General features: G+C 34.3%; 1 protein-coding gene, 1 long non-coding RNA gene and 1 other non-coding gene across 4 annotated transcripts; 2 read left to right on the top strand and 1 right to left on the bottom strand.

Moving 5' to 3' along the window:
- Positions 1–353: 353 nt before the first annotated feature.
- LOC111996450 (UDP-glucuronic acid decarboxylase 6) lies at positions 354–4,692 on the bottom strand. Of its 2 annotated transcripts, none has more exons than XM_024028430.2 (13): positions 4,579–4,692; positions 3,881–3,994; positions 3,543–3,629; positions 3,298–3,385; positions 2,546–2,637; positions 2,395–2,459; positions 2,221–2,309; positions 1,906–1,983; positions 1,675–1,768; positions 1,429–1,495; positions 1,240–1,303; positions 1,103–1,143; positions 354–798 (listed from the first exon to the last, which is right to left on the bottom strand). In XM_024028430.2, exons 2-13 carry the CDS (start codon positions 3,968–3,970, stop codon positions 613–615), a joined length of 1,041 nt encoding a protein of 346 aa, XP_023884198.1. In that variant the 5' UTR covers positions 3,971–3,994; positions 4,579–4,692; the 3' UTR covers positions 354–612. The 2 variants fall into 2 exon arrangements, with proteins under 2 accessions (XP_023884198.1, XP_023884197.1); XM_024028429.2 differs by lacking the exon at positions 4,579–4,692 and adding an exon at positions 4,203–4,335.
- Positions 4,693–8,859: 4,167 nt separating this feature from the next.
- Positions 8,860–8,931, top strand: TRNAH-GUG (transfer RNA histidin (anticodon GUG)). The gene has a single exon. It is a non-coding gene; the product is annotated as a tRNA-His (tRNA).
- A 6,559-nt stretch (positions 8,932–15,490) lies between these two features.
- LOC136066951 (uncharacterized) lies at positions 15,491–17,533 on the top strand. The gene is made up of 3 exons (XR_010628470.1): positions 15,491–15,941; positions 16,677–16,750; positions 17,408–17,533. It is a non-coding gene; the product is annotated as an uncharacterized LOC136066951 (long non-coding RNA).
- Positions 17,534–19,896: the final 2,363 nt, after the last annotated feature.

The raw sequence follows: 19,896 nt of genomic DNA, 5'->3' as shown, positions 1-19,896 counted from the left end.
ATCAAGCCAAAACTTAAAAAGAGCTTTTGATAATGAAAAGAGTTTTGGATAGTGATTTTGATTATGCTGCATAAATTGTGAAACTTTTATGCAGCTATATGGAGCGAGTATGTGGAAATGATCTGCCAGTTTAAATAACCAAACAGCCAAAGCAGCTGTCTTCTAATCATTTATCAAGTTATCTTTTTTTCCTTAAACCCAAATTCTCCCTAGTGAAAAACTGAAAAGTGCCATTGAACCCCAAGATTTTTAGCTCTAATAAAATACTATTCAACTAAACACGAGAGGTAAAGGTATGAGCAACATCAACAACAGCATTAATAAAGTAAGAAGGTATGACTGAGACCACAAACTAAAAAATATTCTTCCTAAATATTTTATTCAAATACCGTCCAAAATGCCCAGAAAAAGAATTTCCTGGTTATGAGTAAAATTTTATTACAAAAATAAGAGCCAATACCAATTTCACATATATAGGAATAAAGAACATATAGTGCACAAAGTAAAAAGCCGGTTTCAAGCATTTCTCAAACTCTTGTGCTGATGTAAACCGGGAAATGAATGCACACAGCGCGCCTGCATCCTTGCAGTTCATTGCTATAGAATGTATTTTTACTTCTTTCGGGGGACTCCAAGCCTAGTCCTGAAATCATCCTCCATGAGGGGAAGGCCATCGCGCAGCTTGACTGTTGGTTCCCATCCTAGCAGTTCCTTTGCTTTTGTGATAATTGGCTTCCGCTGGCGAGGATCATCAGGGGTGTTCTCCACCATTGCGATCTCTACCTCGGGATTGATAAGCTGCAGGTGACATAATAAATTCTCAGTTTCCATGTTTATATATATATATATACTAGCTTCTCTTGTTCTAAATTAATATTTGGTTTTATGTCTGATGGTGTGATGTTTGGACACAAACAGCATGTAAAAAAAGTTGTTTTTGGATAATAGTTCTACATATTGATGCTCCTTTATAAAGGGTCATCAAATATTATGAGAGATGTAATATTTGCTGGCAGAGGAATGGAATGTGATAACAAACCTCCATAACTAAAAGACATCTATTATCACATTTCAAGTAAGTAGGAGAAAAAAAAACACTGACCTCCTTAACAGTCTCTGCGAGTTCAACCATGGTAAATTCACCTAAAACAAAGAAAATCTAAGTTAATATTGGCCAAAATAGAATTTCATATCTGGAAAACACTTAATGTAAATGAATAGCAGATTTTGTATAAGAACCTGGATTCCCTATATTGATGGGCCCAGTGTGCTCTCCTCCCATGAGTCGAATAAGGCCATCAACCTACAACATTGGAAATAAAGAGTTGAGGGTCAAAATAATATACAGCCAAATCCCAAATGGTACTCAGAAATTAACTAAACCATCCATAATATAAAACAATCTCCAAATAGCAAGATCTTGCATACCATGTCAGAGACATAACAGAAACTCCTTGTCTGGGTTCCAGGCGCTTGAACAGTCAAGGGCTCACCACTGGACAAAAAATAACACGTTCAGAAATTGCATGTGAAATATATGTCAACTGATCTAAACTCGGTAAGGAACAATGACAGAAAGTTCCCATTGAAAATGCAAAAGGTTTGGTGGGAAGTAAAAAGAAAAACTCAATACAATGTTTATTAAAGACAATGGCAACGCTCTGACAAAATTACCGGATTGCTTGGGCAATGAAATTGCTGACAACACGCCCATCATCAATATTCATGCGAGGTCCATAGGTGTTGAAAATCCTAGCAATCCTAATCTCTGTCATTGAATCATTACAACTAGATAACATAAGAACTTCCATAGTGATGCATACAAAACATAACCATCAAAAACATTGTCTTCATAAATTTAAATAGCAGAGGGACTAAAAAAGAAAGACAAGAAGTAGCTTTTACCAATCCCATGCTGCCTATGATAATCAAACATCAAAGTTTCAGCTACTCGCTTTCCCTCATCATAGCAACTCCTAACCCCTGTACATTTAGTCAAAAACATAATCAGGATAACATGAATGTGCAAAAAGTTGGTATAATTAGTATGTGTTGAATAAGAACTTCACTTGTATTAACTTTGAGAGATGTCTTTTCACAATTTATACAGATGACATTCATATTAAGATGCAATGAGATTCAGCCCCAATAAAAATGCAACCTCAAAAAAGTCCAGATAAACCATGTCTAAACATGGAGTCAGCAGAATGGCAAACATACCAATTGGGTTAACGTTTCCCCAATAACTTTCGTCCTGGGGATGCACAAGAGGATCTCCATACACCTCTGAAGTTGATGTAAGCAAAATCCTGCATGTACATTGTCATATCTTGAGTAAAGCAAGAATATATTCATAAATGGCAATATCAAACGAGATGTATACTAATCTCGGACCTTGCTCCCACTCGCTTTGCAAGTCCCAGCATATTCAATGTACCAATCACATTTGTTTTTATTGTCTGTCGAGTATCAAAAGCTTACAAGTCAGATGACCACTCTATGCCAAATATCAGTAACAGAAAGAAATAAATACGGATATACACACCTTCACAGGATTGTATTTGTAGAAGATGGGAGAAGCTGGGCAAGCAAGATGATAAATTTGGTCCACCTCCACCAGCAATGGCTCAGTGACATCTGCCAGAAAATAAACCCAGAATGTCAAAAATACAAACACCATCTGGACAAAATTTATGGCATGAAATGTTGAACTAGGGAGAGAGAAGGGGGGTGGGGGAGAGAAGATATATGATGGTATGACATTGATAGATTCATTTTATTTAATAGTTAAGTTACAAACACCCTCCCCGCACATTCTTGTGGGAGGTGGAGGTGCCATTTGAACCAGAGCTTATTGGCATCATGGATCATAAGAAACTAATTAAAGGCTCAATTCAGATATCAGGAACTGCAATGGTAGCACTGAAAAAGTTAGATAATATGCAAAATGCTCAAAAGAAAAGGGAAAATTCAGAAACAATGCTACAAGAATTGCCTGCATCAAGCTACTTCTTAATTGCCATTAATTTGGTTACTACTGTAATTCTTATCTGGTCTATTGGATTATATGAAATTTTGTGCCATGGGATTTGGGTAAACCTTTTTCTATTTAATCATAATGCACGTCTATCAAAATTTCCATCCAGCTCAATTTTTTCTATTTACTTTTTTTTTTTTAATTGGAAATTCTAAAATTGCTATTAGGAACATCATCTTATACTCAAAAGATGCACATATTTAATCTTGGGCATTCGCCAGTTAACAATTTAAAATACGAGAACATAAGAGACAACATACCATGACGAATAAGCTCAAATCTTGGGTGACCAATCCATTTTTTTAGGTTGTCCTTTGAGCCAGTGAAGTAGTTATCCGCAACAATCACCTGAGTAAATTGAAAAAAGAAAAAAAATAAAGTTTAATGACACGAGAAAGATAAACATTGAATATAAAACTTCAAAGAAGCACACGCACACGCATAAACTGAAACTATGATTCGATTTGAAGTATTCATATAATGCACAAAAGAGGGGGGTAGTTACCTCATTCTTTTCGTTTTCCATCAACCTGTCCACAAGGTGAGAACCAATGAATCCAGCTCCTCCAGTGATCAAAATCCTCATATTGGACTGCCATCAAAAGAGAGAAAATTTAACACAACATCTTTAAGATCATATAACATAAGGGATTTATACCACTATGATAACTCTGAAAGAATTTTGTTTCAGATAATGCCAACAAACAAATGCACTTAGGCCAAGAATACTAAAAAAAGTAAAATGTTAAATCAGGCTCAAAAATTAAGCATGAAAGACATAACATAAAATAGATGAAATCAAAACAACACACACACATAAATAATAAACAATCCCATCATTACCTGAAAGAATTTGGAATTTCTTAAGGGTGATGGGGATGGAGGTGGTTTTGAAGCTGCATTAGTGTCTCCGTTTGATGCTTCCTTAGCCATTGCTATCAGATCCTTCTTGAATGCCTGAGACCCCAAAAACAGTCAAAACTCTCAATTTACGATCAAATCCACAAAAACCCACAAATTATATAACTCATTCAATTCTAGTCAAACCAACCCACACCCTATAGATTTAGACCTACACCATAATCAAAACCCAGAAATTTTATTTTATTTTTTTCAAAAATTTAGTTTAATTAACAAAAAAGAAAAAGAGAGAGTATCAGATCACCTGAATATGAGTTGCGAAAATTTTCACAAACACTGATTGAGTTTTTGATATGTGCAAGTGAAAGATGAAAGCTTTATAAACAGAATGGAATTGTACAGCACCAAGAAAAGTTTGCTTTTTTTAAAAAACAAATAAATAAAATTTAACCACCAAACGGACCCACTGAGGAGAGAGAGTGTTAAGAAATATTCAAAAACACGAAAAGCGGAGAGAATTGAAAGCTTGTCACCAAAGAAACTAGTGGACATTACACCTAACGATTTTCAGATCTGAATCTCGTGCTATCTGAATCTCATTGTCACATGTGTGACTGAAGTTTGCTAAACCATACAAACCATTTACAACAGCTATAAACTAAGATTACTGTTTTAATTACCTTGGAGTTATCAACAATTTTCTTTGTTTTGAGAGATTTAAGGTTTTTGCAAATTGAATGAGTAATTTAAACACGCGGTGAGAGTTGTGTTCCATTCCGTAACCGAACATCGCGGTCTATCTTTAACGGAAGATGTTACCCATCATTGTCTATCACTTAGCGCCACGTCATCGTCTTAATCTTACAAATGTTGTACATGCAATTTTAACTTTTTCATAGGTTCTTTTTCTCTATTTCGCGGGTTGTTTCTGGTAGAGTTAACATCAGGGAAAGTATGGTGTATTCCACCAATAAAAACGTTCCAACTCAGCATCCAAAAAGTTTGATTATTAAATTTGTTTTTGAAAGCCGAGTTCTGAAGGCCAGAGCATTTGTCCTCCGTCAAATGTTGTAGTATATTATTATTATTATATCATCAAATGTTAAGGAGATTATAGCTACGTGAATTAATTTTTATATTTTTATGGTCTAAAATTATATATAATAAATAGATAAGAAGTATTGTGTCTATAATATTTTTACGACACTTTTATAACAAATCATATATGTTAAGTTGTTATTAATTCTAATTTAAACTTACAACTAAAATTAATTTTTTGTCTACCAATAACAATATATAACAACTTTTCACTTATAATTTGTTGTGAAAATATTGTGGATATAGTATATCTATACTATTTATACTATTATTTAAGGGGTTTACTTGTTTGAGATACTCATTTTTTTGGTTAACAAATGCTCTTATATTTCTATGTTTAAATAAAGACAAAACTAAAGGACAATATGGTAAAAATACAACTCTAACTTCTACTAAAATATTGCCTAAAAAATAGAGTTGCTCTCTTGTTAATTTTTAAATTGTTTTATCCACTTAAAAAAATTGTTTTATCCACTTATAAATTAGATTTTCAAAATAAAAATTATAAATAAAAAATAAAGACACAAGCTTTTTTTTCCCCCCTATAAAATAGGCCCATTAAACCCAAAAAAAGCTTCATTGCAAGCATGATGCGCGTGTAATGAAGCTAATATCTAATAAATAATATTTGATTTGAATGGCAAGTTGACATGAGTATGTTAATAACATAATAAACATACAATTTTTTATTTATTTTTTATTTTTTTATAACAGGACATACAATTTAGATTAGTAGCTTGAATGGTTTATCTACAAAGTACAAAGACAGGTGCATCTCATGTTTTGGAGAAATTATACAGTCTTCTGGTGGATAAGTAATATGATCTACTATTCCACTTGTTTAAAATTATTAAGTCAATAATTAATTTCTGTTTTAAAAAAATTTCTAACTAACAATTTTAAATAGACAGAAACTTTCTAGTGGAATAGTGGATCACATCACTTGTCCACTATGTGTACCTTATAATTTCTCCATGTTTTGAGTCTTTTGACATTAGAGTTTGATATACATGGAAGGTCTATTATTAGTCTATACATTAGAGTTTGATATACATGGAAGGTCTATTATTAGTCTATGGATCACAATTATCTGCTGCGTTAGATTCGACTCATCACGTTTGACCCTAGTAAGTAGGATTTAGGAATAGCTCAGGTTACCAAGGTTACACCTCACAATAACTTATAACATTAGGATAGAATATACTAGAAAAATCCTAATGGAGAAAATAAAAGAAATGCAATTAATGTTTTGACAGCTTTTTTTTTCATTTTCCATAAAAGTAGTGTAAAAAATTTTCTAAAATGAATTGTTACCATTGCTCTAATGACACTCATTAGCATGACCTAGTATACTCTAGAATTTCAACTTTATAATTTTTAGTGTCTATTTCATGATGATTACTCTTTATCATCATAAGTTCAAAACCTGTTAATTTTTTACTTGAGCTTTGAAGTCTTTCTCTTTTATGAAGAACATTTTTAAGATAGATTATATTATAGAATTTCAACTTTATAGTTTATAGTGTATATTTCATGATAATTACTCTTTATTATCATTAGGCCGAAACATGAACATCTATTGATTTTTTACTTGAACTTCAAAGTCTTCCTAAGGTTTTTTTTTTTTTTTTTAAATGTGTTTAATCTTAGATTACTTATAGTTGACAATGTGTCTATTTCAAATGACCTCAATTATCTAACCATTGATATGAGATTTTTTGATTGGTTTGAGTATTGTTCACAGATATTTGCCATCTGTTTTCAACCAAAATAGCTTGTTCTTAATTTATAATATAGCAAATTTAAGTGTGGATGGGTTTTGGATCCTATATCTTTATGTGATGATTGCTATTTCTCATTAAGTTTGACACTTATTGATTTTTGGTGTATGCAATATTTGAATCTCATATCTCTTGCTCCATGATAGAAGACCTTACTAGTTGAACTAACAGAAACTCACTTATATTTAGGCAACTGATTTTGGGGAGACAAGCAATTACAAGAGCACATTTTTTTTTTGGGTATTTTTCACCTTAGTAAAAGTGTTTAATGATAATTCACCTTATAAAAAGTCATATAGCTTAATATGTGATGATGCATAGAAAATTAGTAGGCTGAATGCTCAGAGTTTCAATGATCTAATAATTACTTGAAAGGCCTGAAAAGAAAAACAAACTATTAAAGGAGACCGGGGCTAACTGGTCAAGAACCCTCTGATGCTTAAGTTAGTTTCTCTCTTAAATTATGGAGTTCCAACTTTTTGGGAGTTGTCTAAAAACTTACCTTCATCTGATGTGAATGAGTGTTTATATAGTGAGCGTTGGAGCGATTACTTGATTGATAACTTCTTTAAATCGTACGGAAGTTACAAGAGTCAGACATAACTCCTACAACTGCGATGGAAGATAGAAGATTTAATCTTATCTTCTATAATTGCCATTGGAAGTTGAGAGTTTATTGAGAAGTTAGGATGGTGAACTGGGATCTTGCTCATGTTTGAAAATGGTAATGCGTAGTTCTATTCACTTGCCCTTTGTAATTAAATCTTTTTAGGAAATTGCCAAGTGCTGGGGGTCGTCCAAGCGCTTTCTTGATGGACGACCCTTATGGCCATAGACGACCGTCCTATAAAGGATGTTCATTCTTATCTACTTGAATTGGACGACTCTTATGGACGAGTTTGGAGTTGGTTCAATTCTCAGCTCACCATCAATATGTACACGCACTTGAAATTGTGGTTGTCTGTGTTTATGATTTATATCAATAGTAAGAAACTCTATGGTAGACCTTCTTTACTTGAAAAATGGTTAACTATGTATTTGGTTCCTAATCTTTACGCTATATGTCAATTTGATTTCTGACTTTTCAAATGTGTCATTTGGTTCCTTAACTTTCTGGTATTATGTTAAAATGGCTTCTATCGTTAAATGATGAATGAAAAATGCTGACGTGACTAACAACTTAGATAAAAAATTGTTTTTTATGTCACGTCAAATAACATGTGACTGCCAAATGGCCAAATGGAATAATAAATGGTACCAGAGCTTTTTTATTTATTTTTTATGTGTATTTGGTATGGTGTTTGAATCCTAGGAAACCCCTATTAGGGTAACTTCATCTATTCCGCATGCTTAATGCACTAAGGCATACACTTATATCAAGGCTGTTGGATGGGACTACACATGATGGGGATGTTAGTGTGTTAAGCATAAGTTTAGCATTTATTATTCCTATGCTTTTGTTGAGCTACTTTAGCGACTATGTTATCATTATCTTTCCATCCTTTATATATATAAATTTTCAAAATGATTTAAGATCAATAGTCAAGTTGTTAATAAATTGTTTAATTTTGAGTTTTTTTTTTGGTTGAAAATTTGCAAGTATGAAGAATATATGAAGATAATATAATTTAATACTCCATTCGTTCCACTTTTTTTTATCCTGTTTGAAAAGTCAAACTTTTTAAGGGAACATCATTTATTGTCTTGTCTACCTTTTAAAAATATATATGTTTCCAAAACTACCGTTAAAAAAATTTATCAAAAAATTGAATTAGTAAATTAATAAGGGTATAATAGGAATATTAGTAAATTAATGACTTTTATTTTTAGAAACAGGACAATATTTTGGGACATCTCAAAATAGAATAGAGGACAAAAAAATTAGGATGCAGGGAATAATAGATTTGTCAAAATTCGCATTCAATTAAAAAATATTAAGTGGTATGACATTATTTATAAAGTTACACCTAATATAATATAATTTTTATTCCTCTCTCTCTCTCTCTATATATATATATATATATTAATCCAAGCTCTTTGGTATAGTCCATTTCTTGAGTCTCTGCATCCATATACCAACCAGTGGCTGTAGTTTAGTGGTAAGAATTCCACGTTGTGGCCGTGGAGACCTGGGCTCGAATCCCAGCAGCCACAATTTGTCATCAGAATTTTTTTGTCTAAGCTTGCCCATATATTTTGATAATTGTGAAGTTCACTCAAAACTTTTGTGAAGAAAAACATTTCTGGTCAACGAAAAATCCAATTAAAATATATGACTATTTTTTTTTTTTTGAGATTGTTTTCTGCTAAAATTTTTCAAAAAGAAAATCGATTTCACGTTACGCTAAATAAATAAAGTTAAGAAACAATATGGCAACATGGAAATTGTTGAAAATAACTTTAGCTTATTGTTAAAGTTCATCACCAAAAATAAGAAAATGATAAAAAATTAAAAAGATAAAAACAAAATTAAAAAAATTATTTCTTGTCAACAAAATATCCAATTAAAAAATATAACTTTTTTTAGAGATTTTTTTTTTCTGCTAAAATTTTTTAGAAAGAAACTTTATCTCACGCTACACTAGGAAAGAAAGTTAAGAAGCTATATGGAAACATGAAAATTGTTGAAAACAACTTTGTCTTATTATTGAAGTTCGCTACCAGATATAGAAAAATGAGGAAACAAAAAAGTGCAAAGTAAAACTATTTATTGCCAATGAAAAATCTAATTAAAAAAATTTTCTATTTTTGTAAAGATTGTTTTCCGCTAAATTTTTTTTTTGGAAGAAACTCTATTTCCCACTATGCTTAATAAAGAAAGTTAAGAAGCAATTGGAAAAATATAAACGGTTGAAAACAACTTTATCCTGTTGTTGAAGTTTGCTACCAAATATAGGAAAATGAGGTAATTAAATCTTTCTTGGTCTAAGATTGCCCATATTTTGTTATAAATGTGAAGTTCACCCAAACTTTTGTGACATAATTTTTTTCATTTTCTAGTGTTCAATAGCTTTGGAAAAAATAATTCAAATTAAATCTATTTCTCATCAACGAAAAATCCAATTAAAAATATATCTAATTTTTCAGATCATTGTTTACCACTATTTTCTTTTTTGGAAAGAAACTTTATCTCACACTATGCTAAATAAAGAAAGTTAAGAAGCAATACAGAGACATGGAAACCGTTGAAAATTTTTTTATCTTATTGTTAAAGTTAGCTACCAAATATAGGAAAAAATATATAATTTTCTAAAAAAATAATTTTTAGAAAATGATTCATTATTTAGAAAACATTAATATTGAAACACACTGATTATAAGATGCTTTTATAACCCATAAACACACAAAAAAATAAAATAAAAAACAAAATGAATATTCCTTAATTTTGAAACTAGGTCAGTTAAAAAAAAAAAAGAAAAAAAATGAGTGATTTTTGGTTCTATGGTCTGATCAACTTGATTAGGGTTGGCCAACAACATGATAAATAATAAAATTATTTAATTAATATTATAAATAAATACAATCAAATTTATAATAAATAAAAAATAACTAAAAAATATGACTAATTTTTTTGAGATTGTTTTCTACAAAAAATTTCAGAAAGAAACTTTATCTCACGTTTTACTAAATAAAGAAAGTTAAAAAGCAATATGAAAACATCAAAACAGTTAAAAACAACTACTTTATCTTAATGTTAAGGTTCACTACTAAATATAGGAAAATGAGATAATTTTTCAGAAAATAATTTTTAGAAAATAACCCATTTTTTATAAAACACTAATATTGAAATAAACTGAGTATAAGATACTTTTATAACCAATAAACAGAAAAAGGTAAAAAAAGAAAAGAAAAAAGAAAATGTACATTCCTTAATTTTAAAAACCAGGCCGCAAAAAAAAAAAAAAAAAAAAGTGAGTGATTTTTGGTTTTATAGTCTGATTGGGGTTAGGCCAACAACATGATAAATAATATAATTATTGATGATGCCGAAAAATCACTAGTGAGCCACACAGTCTTTATACACTTGAAATAACACATGCACAACAAAAAAAGAAGATTTAACAGAGAGTACCGATGTGGTGCCGGCCAAATACCCTCCGAAGGTCAAGTTATAATTTTTCTCACAACTCTAGAGTGCCAGAGCTGGGGTGAATTATGCGTACCTTGGTTTGTGAGGGTATTGGGGCTTTTATAGTAGTAGAGGGTTGACATCTCTTCCTTGGATCATAAGTCTTTTCCTTATAGAAGTCCTTATAAACGTATATTGTGGAATCATTTCCTTGTAGGAGACTAACACTAAGTGTGGGATACAAGTCATTTCCTTATATAATCATGCATGGTAATCAAGTCAGGATTATGTCAGAACCATCGGCTTTATTGGTGTCAGCTTTCCATACTCCCTTCATTGACCTCGTCAGCTTAAAGCCATAGACTTCCTACTGCCTTGTTGATGGACATAAGCAAAGCCGACGGGTTGGTTTGGAAAGTCATTCTATGCCTTCCCTTTGGTGAGCATATATTTACAATTTTATCCTTATCAATTATTCAATTAATATTTTGAATAAATACAATAAATAAAAAATTCACTAAAAATATATGTAAAATTTTAAAGGAATTTTGTGCGCAACGTGAATCACAATTTATGTAATCAAACTTCATAAATTAACAACATTTTTCAAAATAATGTATAGTACCATATAAAAAATGATGACAATTGTAAGGGTAGGGTTTGGATCCTGAGCTCAAAATGTAAATGGATTAAGGCCCAAATAACCCAATACAATAAATTTGTAACTGTAGGCTAAAAACTAGGTTTCAATGAATTGGCAAAACTTACAATGACTTAAAGATTGAAATAGAACAAAGGAAAACAGGTTTTATGCGAAGAAATCCTTGCTTGGCAAAGTCCAAGGAGAGTAGTTCTAGGGTATATTCTTCTTAAACTTGATTACTGATGTATCCTTGGAAATCAGTGGGCTGAAAGGTTCCCTGGCGTTAATGATCTTGAAGGGTGAGTCCTGAAAAGTCAAAGAAGATCAGAGTAGACCGGTGGTGGCCGGTCTTGAATCCTCCGATGGTAAAGTTAGTGGGTTGAAGTAGAAAAGAAAGCACTTCAAAGACTTCACCAATTTTTCTAGAAAAATAAAATGTCTCCCCTTTACCTCTGCGTAGAAGGGCCTTTATATAGTGTTAGTCTGACAGTTATTTTTCCTATCGTCGTAGAGTTTGGAGGATTCAGAGATAACTTCCATAACTGTCATGGAAGTTATCTCATTGGGAATGGTGTTCAACAATTAACAGAAGGCTTGGTTCACAACAACGTGACTCTTGGCTTTTGGAAGAGTTTGCCACTCAAATAAACCTCGTCCGTCCATCACTAAAGATAGACGAGATTCGCTACTAGTACTTCCCCCAATGGATGAGTGAATGAAGGACGAGTGCAATCAAAGACGGTAAGAGAGGGACGAGTGTAAGACCCATTCATTCTTCTGCTTTGTACTTTGTCATGGACGGCCATATGGACGAGGCACAGCTAAGCACGTTTTCCTTGCACCATCAGTTGCCCCCTCATCCATGGGTCGTCCAAGAAAATATAGTAATCTAATTCTCTGGACAGACGAGCTTCTTTCAACAATCAGACATGCCACGTGTTATAACCTGAATGGTGGCCTATTTCGTTGATTCATTTTTTTGAGACGAAGACCACGTGTCATCATTTGGTTGGTTGCGTCATTTCATGTGCTTAGGTCAGCCATCTATAAATAATGGAATGCCTTCACTGCTCTCCACACTTCTAAGATTTTCCTTCCTTGACAGTCATCGTCTAGAGCCTCGTCTAAGAGTTCCCTCGCGTCTATAGTTTCAGTTCGTCCTAGAGCCAGGTATTCCTTCTCTTCTTGTCTTTTAGGTTTTCAAAATTTTCTTTTCAGAAAATGTCAGAAATAACTATCTCCTCGTCTAGCAATAGTACAGAGAAAGCTATAGACGAGTATTATGACGAGAGTAATGACAACTCTAGTAATACCAGTAGTAGTAGTAGTAGGGGAAACACCACTGACGAGGAATATATCTCAGGGGTCCCTAGGCTTCCCTTAGAAGTAGTACAGAAACAACTTAGAAAAACTTTAGGGTCCCAGGTAGGTATCTCGTCTTCCATCCCTCCATCTAGTCCTTTGGACGAGACGGAGATAACTATATATAGTCGTACATCCCATTCACCTGGCCCATGATTAGCTGAGAATCTCCCAAGACGAGTATTGACTCAGCTTCCACAGACTTGGCCAATTCCAGCCCTTTGAGATAAGCTTCATACTCAACTTTATTATTGGTTGCTTGGTACTGCAAGCGAACTTTGTGTTTCAGTTTATCCCCTTCTGGAGATTGCAAAACCACACCTATTCCTTCGGCGTGCTATGTAGACGATCCATCTATATGGACGATCCATTTCTGGTTGACTTCCATCTTACTTACATCGTCATAACTTGGGGTGAACTCTACAATGAAGTCTGCCAGAGCTTGAGCTTTTATGGAATGCCTAGGTTGGTATTTTATGTCAAATTCGTTGAGCTCGACAGCCCATTGAATCAATCATCCTGCAGCCTCCAATTTGTTCATTGCTTTCTTGAGTGGATGATCCGTCATGACGTTAATGACATGAGCCTGGAAGTAATGCCTTAGTTTTCTGGAGGCTGTTATTAGTGCGAAAGCCAACTTCTCCATTAGGGGATATCGTCTTTCCGCTCCCCTCAGTGCTCTACTCGTATAATACACTGGCTTTTGTACTTTCCTTTCCTCTTTTATTAGTGCTGAGCTCATGGTATGCGGGGTAACTGCCAGGTATAAAAACAGCTCATCTCCTGTCACGGACGAACTTAGCAATAGAGCTGTAACGAGGTACGTTTTCAAGTCTTGAAAGGCTCTCTAGCACTCGTCCGTCCACTCAAATGCTTTCTTTAAAACCTTGAAAAATGGTAAACACTTGTTAGTAGCTTTAGAAACAAACCTGTTAAGGGCAGCAGCTCATTCGGTAAGAGACTGGACTTCTTTGATATTCTGTGGAGGCTTCATATCTAGAATTGCTTTTATCTTTTCCGAGTTTACCTCAATGCCTCTGTGTGAAACCATGAAACCAAGGAATTTCCCTGACGATACTCCAAAAGCACATTTGCTAGGGTTCAACTTCATGTGATATTGCCTTAGTGTGTCAAACGTCTCCTACAGGTCATCGAGATGCCTTCCCTCGTCCTAAGTTTTCACCAGCATGTCATCCACATAGACTTCGACATTCCACCTGATCTGTGGATGAAACATATGGTTAACTAATCGTTGGTATGTTGCTCCAGCATTTTTCAAACCGAAGGGCATTACTTCATAACAGAATAATCCCTGATTAGTGACGAAGGATGTCTTCTCCTGGTCGGCCTCATTCATCCTTATTTGGTTGTATCTTGAGAAAGCATCCATAAACCTAAGTAATCTGTGGCCTGCGGTAGAATCCACTAGTTGGTCAATGCGTGTCAATGGATAGCTATCCTTGGGGCAGGCTTTGTTGAGATCAGTAAAATCTACACACATCCTTCACTTGCCGTTCGCCTTTTTAACCATTACCACATTGGCCAACCAATCTGGATAGTATACTTCCCTTATAAATTTTGCCGCCATCAACTTTTGAACCTCGTCTCTAATAACATCATCTCTCTCCAGGGCAAACACCATTTTCTTTTGTCGAACTGGCTTTGAGGAAGGACATACGTTTAGACAGCGAGTGATGACGCTAGGATCTATACCCGACATATCCTCATGAGTCTAAGCAAATATATTAGTGTTTTTCCTCAAAAACTGGATGAGGTCCTCCTTAATTTTTTCTTCTAAATCTGCCCTAATTCTGGTACACCTCTCCAGGTTTGTCTCGTCTAAAGAAACATCTTCCAACACTTCAGCAAGTTCTGCCACGACTCTCTTTTCTTCAATATTCATGGCCTGAATTTGTTCATCCATGGCCAACATTACCAGGTAACACTCTCTTACTGGTAGTTGGTCTCCTTGCACTTGTCCTACTCCTTGTTCTGTAGGAAACATAACCGACAGGTGATAAGTGGATGTAATAGTGTTCCAACTGTTTAAAGTTGGCCTTCCAATTATGGCATTGTAGGAGGATGAACAATCTACAACAAGGAAGTTCACCTCCTTGGTGACTTGTTGCGGGTATGCCCCCACTGTCACTGATAATGAAATAATGCCCACAGGTTGTACCTTCATTCCACCAAAACCTACTAGGGGGGAACTCGCTGGTTGGAGCCAGTAGGGGTGTCCAGCAGGTAAAAGACCCGACCAACCTGCCCGGATCCGACCGACCTGAGGCCCAGCGGGTGGACTCGAAGTCCATGGTGGGTCGGATTCGGTTTCCCCTCTAATAAAACTCGAATAATCGGTTTGGGTGACGGGTTAATGGGGTAAAAACCCGTAGAACCCGACCCGACTGATGATTTAAGATTAAAAAAAAAAAAAATATGGGTGTTATCATTGCAGATCACGTGAAGTCTGAGAGGAGCACTATTGATTTGACTAAAGGCTGAATTGTTTAGTGCAACACGCAAGAGGGATGGGACTAAAAGCTGAAATTTCACACCTTCCATGCAAAAGGAAATCAGATTTAGAACTCCTCCCTCAGTTCAGTTCAGTCTTTAGTCTTCACTTCACTCATTCTCTCTCTCTCTCTCTACCCGCCCCAACTAGTCGGCTACCCTTCAAATTAAACTCAGATTTTCCCTTTCCCATGGCTCTGGACCTGGTCATGAATCATGGTTTAGGTTTAGGGTTTCAAGACACTACTTGGCTACACTTTTCAAAATCAAAATCAAATCTCCCATACCCCTACTTACTCGGCTCAGACTCAAAACCCTCATATCTCTCTCTTATAAATTGGTCTTTCCTTGAGTCTTCTCTGTTCTTTCTGTTCTCTAGTCTCTCTAGTGATTTCAAAATCTCACCTTTTTATTTTTAAACAAATACTCCTTTTCCTTTGCATCAAAATCTTTTAAGTTTCTTCACTTCACCGGGTTGCTAATTGCTGTTGCCGCTGCCTCACAGCCCACCTGACGCGGCCATCTTCACTCCATGGGTCTTCTCAATCTCTCAGTCTCAGCTTCTTAGTCTCAGATCAGGTAAAAAAAAAAATTTCCCTTTTCATCCCTCTTTTTCTGTATTTTATGTTTGTGATGTGGGTTTATCATTTTGTTCAAATGATTTATTTTTTGATATGTAATAAGAATCATATGAAAAGCAACTTAAGGGATCTTGTTCAAATGATTTAAAACTTAAAGATTAGGGACTAAAACGGAACAATAGATTGGATTCAAAGATGAAACCCTAAATTTTTTTTATTTGATTTGTTGGTCAAAGACTTGATTTATCAATTTTCAAAGATAGAACTCCTAATATGAGTGTGTCTGTTTGTGTTATCATTATAGTTAGTTTGATTCATTATTTTAGTGTGCTTTGACTCTGAGTGTGATTTGTATCTGCCTTGTTTTATTCCTTGTTTTGTTTTTGTTTTTATTTTTCTTTTATTTTTTATTTATGATCAATATACTTGTATGATGTATCTACAATGTAAAAGAAGAATATGAATCCCTGTTTTAAAAAGATAAAATCTAAATGCATTTTTATTTTCTTACCTGCCTGTTTTATTCCTTTTTTTTTTCTATGATTAATATACTTGTATCTTCACTGTAAAAAAAGGAAAAAAAAGAAAAAAGAAGAAGAAGATGGATCCCTATTTTAAAAAAGATGAAATCCAAACACATTCTTATTTTCTTATCTGATTGTATTTTATTGCTCATTTGTTTGATTCATTTTGCTTTCCTAACTTATAAATTTGAAATCCTAATTTTATACAGCATTGAAAGTTGTTCAAGTAGGCTTTTTACTTTCGTTGCAAGGTTGAATCCCTAACAGCTAAGAGTTCTCTGAGGTATCATTTCTCTTCTGTTGTATCACTTTTAACTTCTTGTTATTGTTTGTGTTACTTTTGAGTTCTGTCGTTGTTTGAGGAATATCTGACTGCAATAATTGTGTTTACAAATTGATGACGATATGTCTTTGTAATTTCTTTTTGAGTCTTTTATTTTCTCTTTCTCATCAGAGTTGTTAGGCCACCCAATCTATGTATTATTTATTTACATGTAAAATGTTATATCAATCCATTGCTTCATGTCTTGATCAGAGTTATCATACTAAATAGGATTGGGTTATCTTCTCATCAACTGAGAGTTTAGAAGTCCTACTTTTTTCCTCTTAAATTATAGAAAAGGTCATTCTTAATTGTAAGTTTGATACTCATATGAATCCTTTGACAATTAGATAGAGATTCAGATATGATGCACCCTTTCACTAGACTTGATAATTTGATGTATTCTTGCACATTGTCTTTTAAATTTTTTGGTCAATCTTGTTAGTTGATTGAGGATACATTCCAATCAGTACTTGTGAAGTCAATTCTTATGCATAAATATAATGATATTTTTTATTCTACAAAACCCCAGTGTATGTGACTTTGCCCTTTAAGAGGTCAACTACAATGATCTTTCTTAGGATCAGTTTTTTTATGGTTGTTTGCTGATGTCTTTAGGTTATGGAACTGTCTAGTGATGCACCCCTTTCCCAAACAACACCTACTACCCAAACTGAACCTGTTGCCCACGCTGTATCTACTGCCACTCCAACTAATGCTGAGGTTCCTCCACTTCCACCTAATTGAAAAAGTAGATATTGGTGAGGGTCATTTTAAGGCTGTTTGCAATTATTGTCAAAAAACTTATCTAGCTGATACTAAGGGGCATGGTACTACTAATTTGTTGAATTATATACCAGTTTGTGTTAAGAACCCTAATGGAGATACACTTAAAGGGCAACAAACCTTAGCGTTTGAACCCAAAATGGATGGGGAGGAAGGGTTTCAGCTTGTACCAACAGCCTTTACTGTTGAGGCTTCTAGAAAGGCACTCGCTGAAATGGTTATAATAGATGAGTTGCCTTTTAGGTTTGTAGAAGGGTATGGGTTTCAAAGATATGCAACAACTTTACAACCTAAGTTGCGAATTAGGGATATCCCATCTCGTCAAACTGTGGCTAGGGATGTGATTGGCATTTATGGTGTTGAGAGAGAGAAACTAAGGGGGGCCTTGAAGGGTCGTAGGGTGTGTCTTACTACGGACACATGGACTAGTATTCAAAATTTGTGTTATATGTCCCTTACCGGTCATTTTATTGATGATGATTGGAAGTTGCATAAGAGAATTTTGAATTTTTGTCAAGTTGAAAACCATAAGGGGGAGACTATAGGTAGAAAGATTGAGATGTGTTTGTGTGAGTGGGGTATTAATGGCATATTCACTATAACAGTGGACAATGCAAGCTCAAATGGTGCCACCATTAAGTTTTTAGAAAATGTAACTAAAGATTGGAAGGGGACTGTTTTAGAACATGAGTTCTTACATATGAGGTGTTGTGCACATATTCTAAATCTGATTGTGGAGGACGGTATGAGAGAAATTGATGCATCTATTGCTAAGGTGCGTGAAGCTGTGAGGTATGTGAAGTCCTCACCAAATAGGAATCAAACTTTTTTGGGTTTTGTGGAGAGATTAGGTATTGAGTCTAAGTCTCTTCTTTGTCTAGATGTACCAACTAGGTGGAACTCTACCTACCTAATGTTAGAAACTGCACAAAAATTTGAGAAAGTGTTCATACGAATGGATTTTGAGGATGATAGTTATTCTTTATTCTTTATGAACAAGGAGAATAGTGGTGGTATGGGATCTCCTAGTGGTATTGATTTCCAAAATTGTAGGACATTTGTGGGTTTTTTGAAGCTTTTTTACAATGCAACGAAAAAGTTTTCAGGTTCTTTGTATGTTACTACAAACACCTTTTTCGATAAGATGTTTGTCATTCAAGAGAATATTTCCCATCTAAGTAAATCTCAAAACCACCTCTTGAAAAACATGGCAACTAAAATGGAATCTAAGTTTGATAAGTATTGGGGGAAAGGGGATAAAATGAATCATCTTTTGTATGTGGCTGTGATTCTTGATCCAAGAAAGAAGTTGAGGTTTTTGAAGTTTTTTTTTTTCTGAAATTTATGGGAATGAAGTGGCTGATGTGATGGTTGAATTGGTGAGGGGTTCCTTGGTCAAGTTGTATGATTTTTACTCTTGTGTTGATACACCAAATGTACAAGTACCTAGTGGGAGTGAGAGGTCACACATAGAAGGTGAGTCAATTGGTTGTAGCGATCCATATGCGATGGTTAATTCTAGGTTTGACCGTTTCTTGGAGGCTGAGCAGTCCATAGGGTGTAGCAATGAGATTGACAAATATTTTGATGAAAATTGTGAAAGTAGAAGGGGGGATGTGAAATTTGAGATATTGGGGTGGTGGAAGGCCAATTCAAATAGGTATCAAGTGCTGTCCAAATTGGCTAGGGATGTGCTAGCTGTACCTGTTTCTACTATTACTTCTGAGTCAGCGTTTAGTACCAGAGGACGCATACTTGATCCATTTCGGAGTTCACTTTCTCCACTCATGGTTCAAAATCTTGTTTGTGCACAAGATTGGCTTCAAGCCTTGGTTCCAATTTCTTTTCGCAAATCAAAGGATGAGGTAGAGGCCTTGGAAGATGAATTTCATGATTTCGGTAATATGTTAACTTTCAAACTTTTTGTCTGTTAAGTGCTATTAAATGTGTCTTATGCAAATGAAATTTAATCTAATAGCCTTCATTTATTTCTCTTTTCTAGTTATACGTCATGCAGCAGCAGCAGGTGGTGGAAGTTCAAGTTCAAGCTCAAGCAAATGTATCCCAATTAGTCTTGATGACTAATCACTAACTGGGTAAGTTTTTGCCCTTACTGTTGTTTTTAGTTATTACTATTCTGTATTTTTGGTCTTGTCCTTATATTTTTATTGGTAAATATGTTCTTAATTTTCTTGTAGGAGGAAGGACACATTTTGTAGATGAGGCAGATTTTTGGATACATATTGGAATTTTTTTGGACAGTGCTTTTCTATTTTGTTAACTCTTGCTTATAGGAAAGAAATCTTATTAAGTTTATAGGT

Source organism: Quercus suber, unplaced genomic scaffold (assembly GCF_002906115.3).
Source record: "Quercus suber isolate HL8 unplaced genomic scaffold, Cork oak 2.0 scaffold_52, whole genome shotgun sequence".
NCBI classification, from domain to species: Eukaryota; Viridiplantae; Streptophyta; class Magnoliopsida; order Fagales; family Fagaceae; genus Quercus; species Quercus suber.
This window is presented reverse-complemented; position numbering and strand designations above follow the sequence as displayed.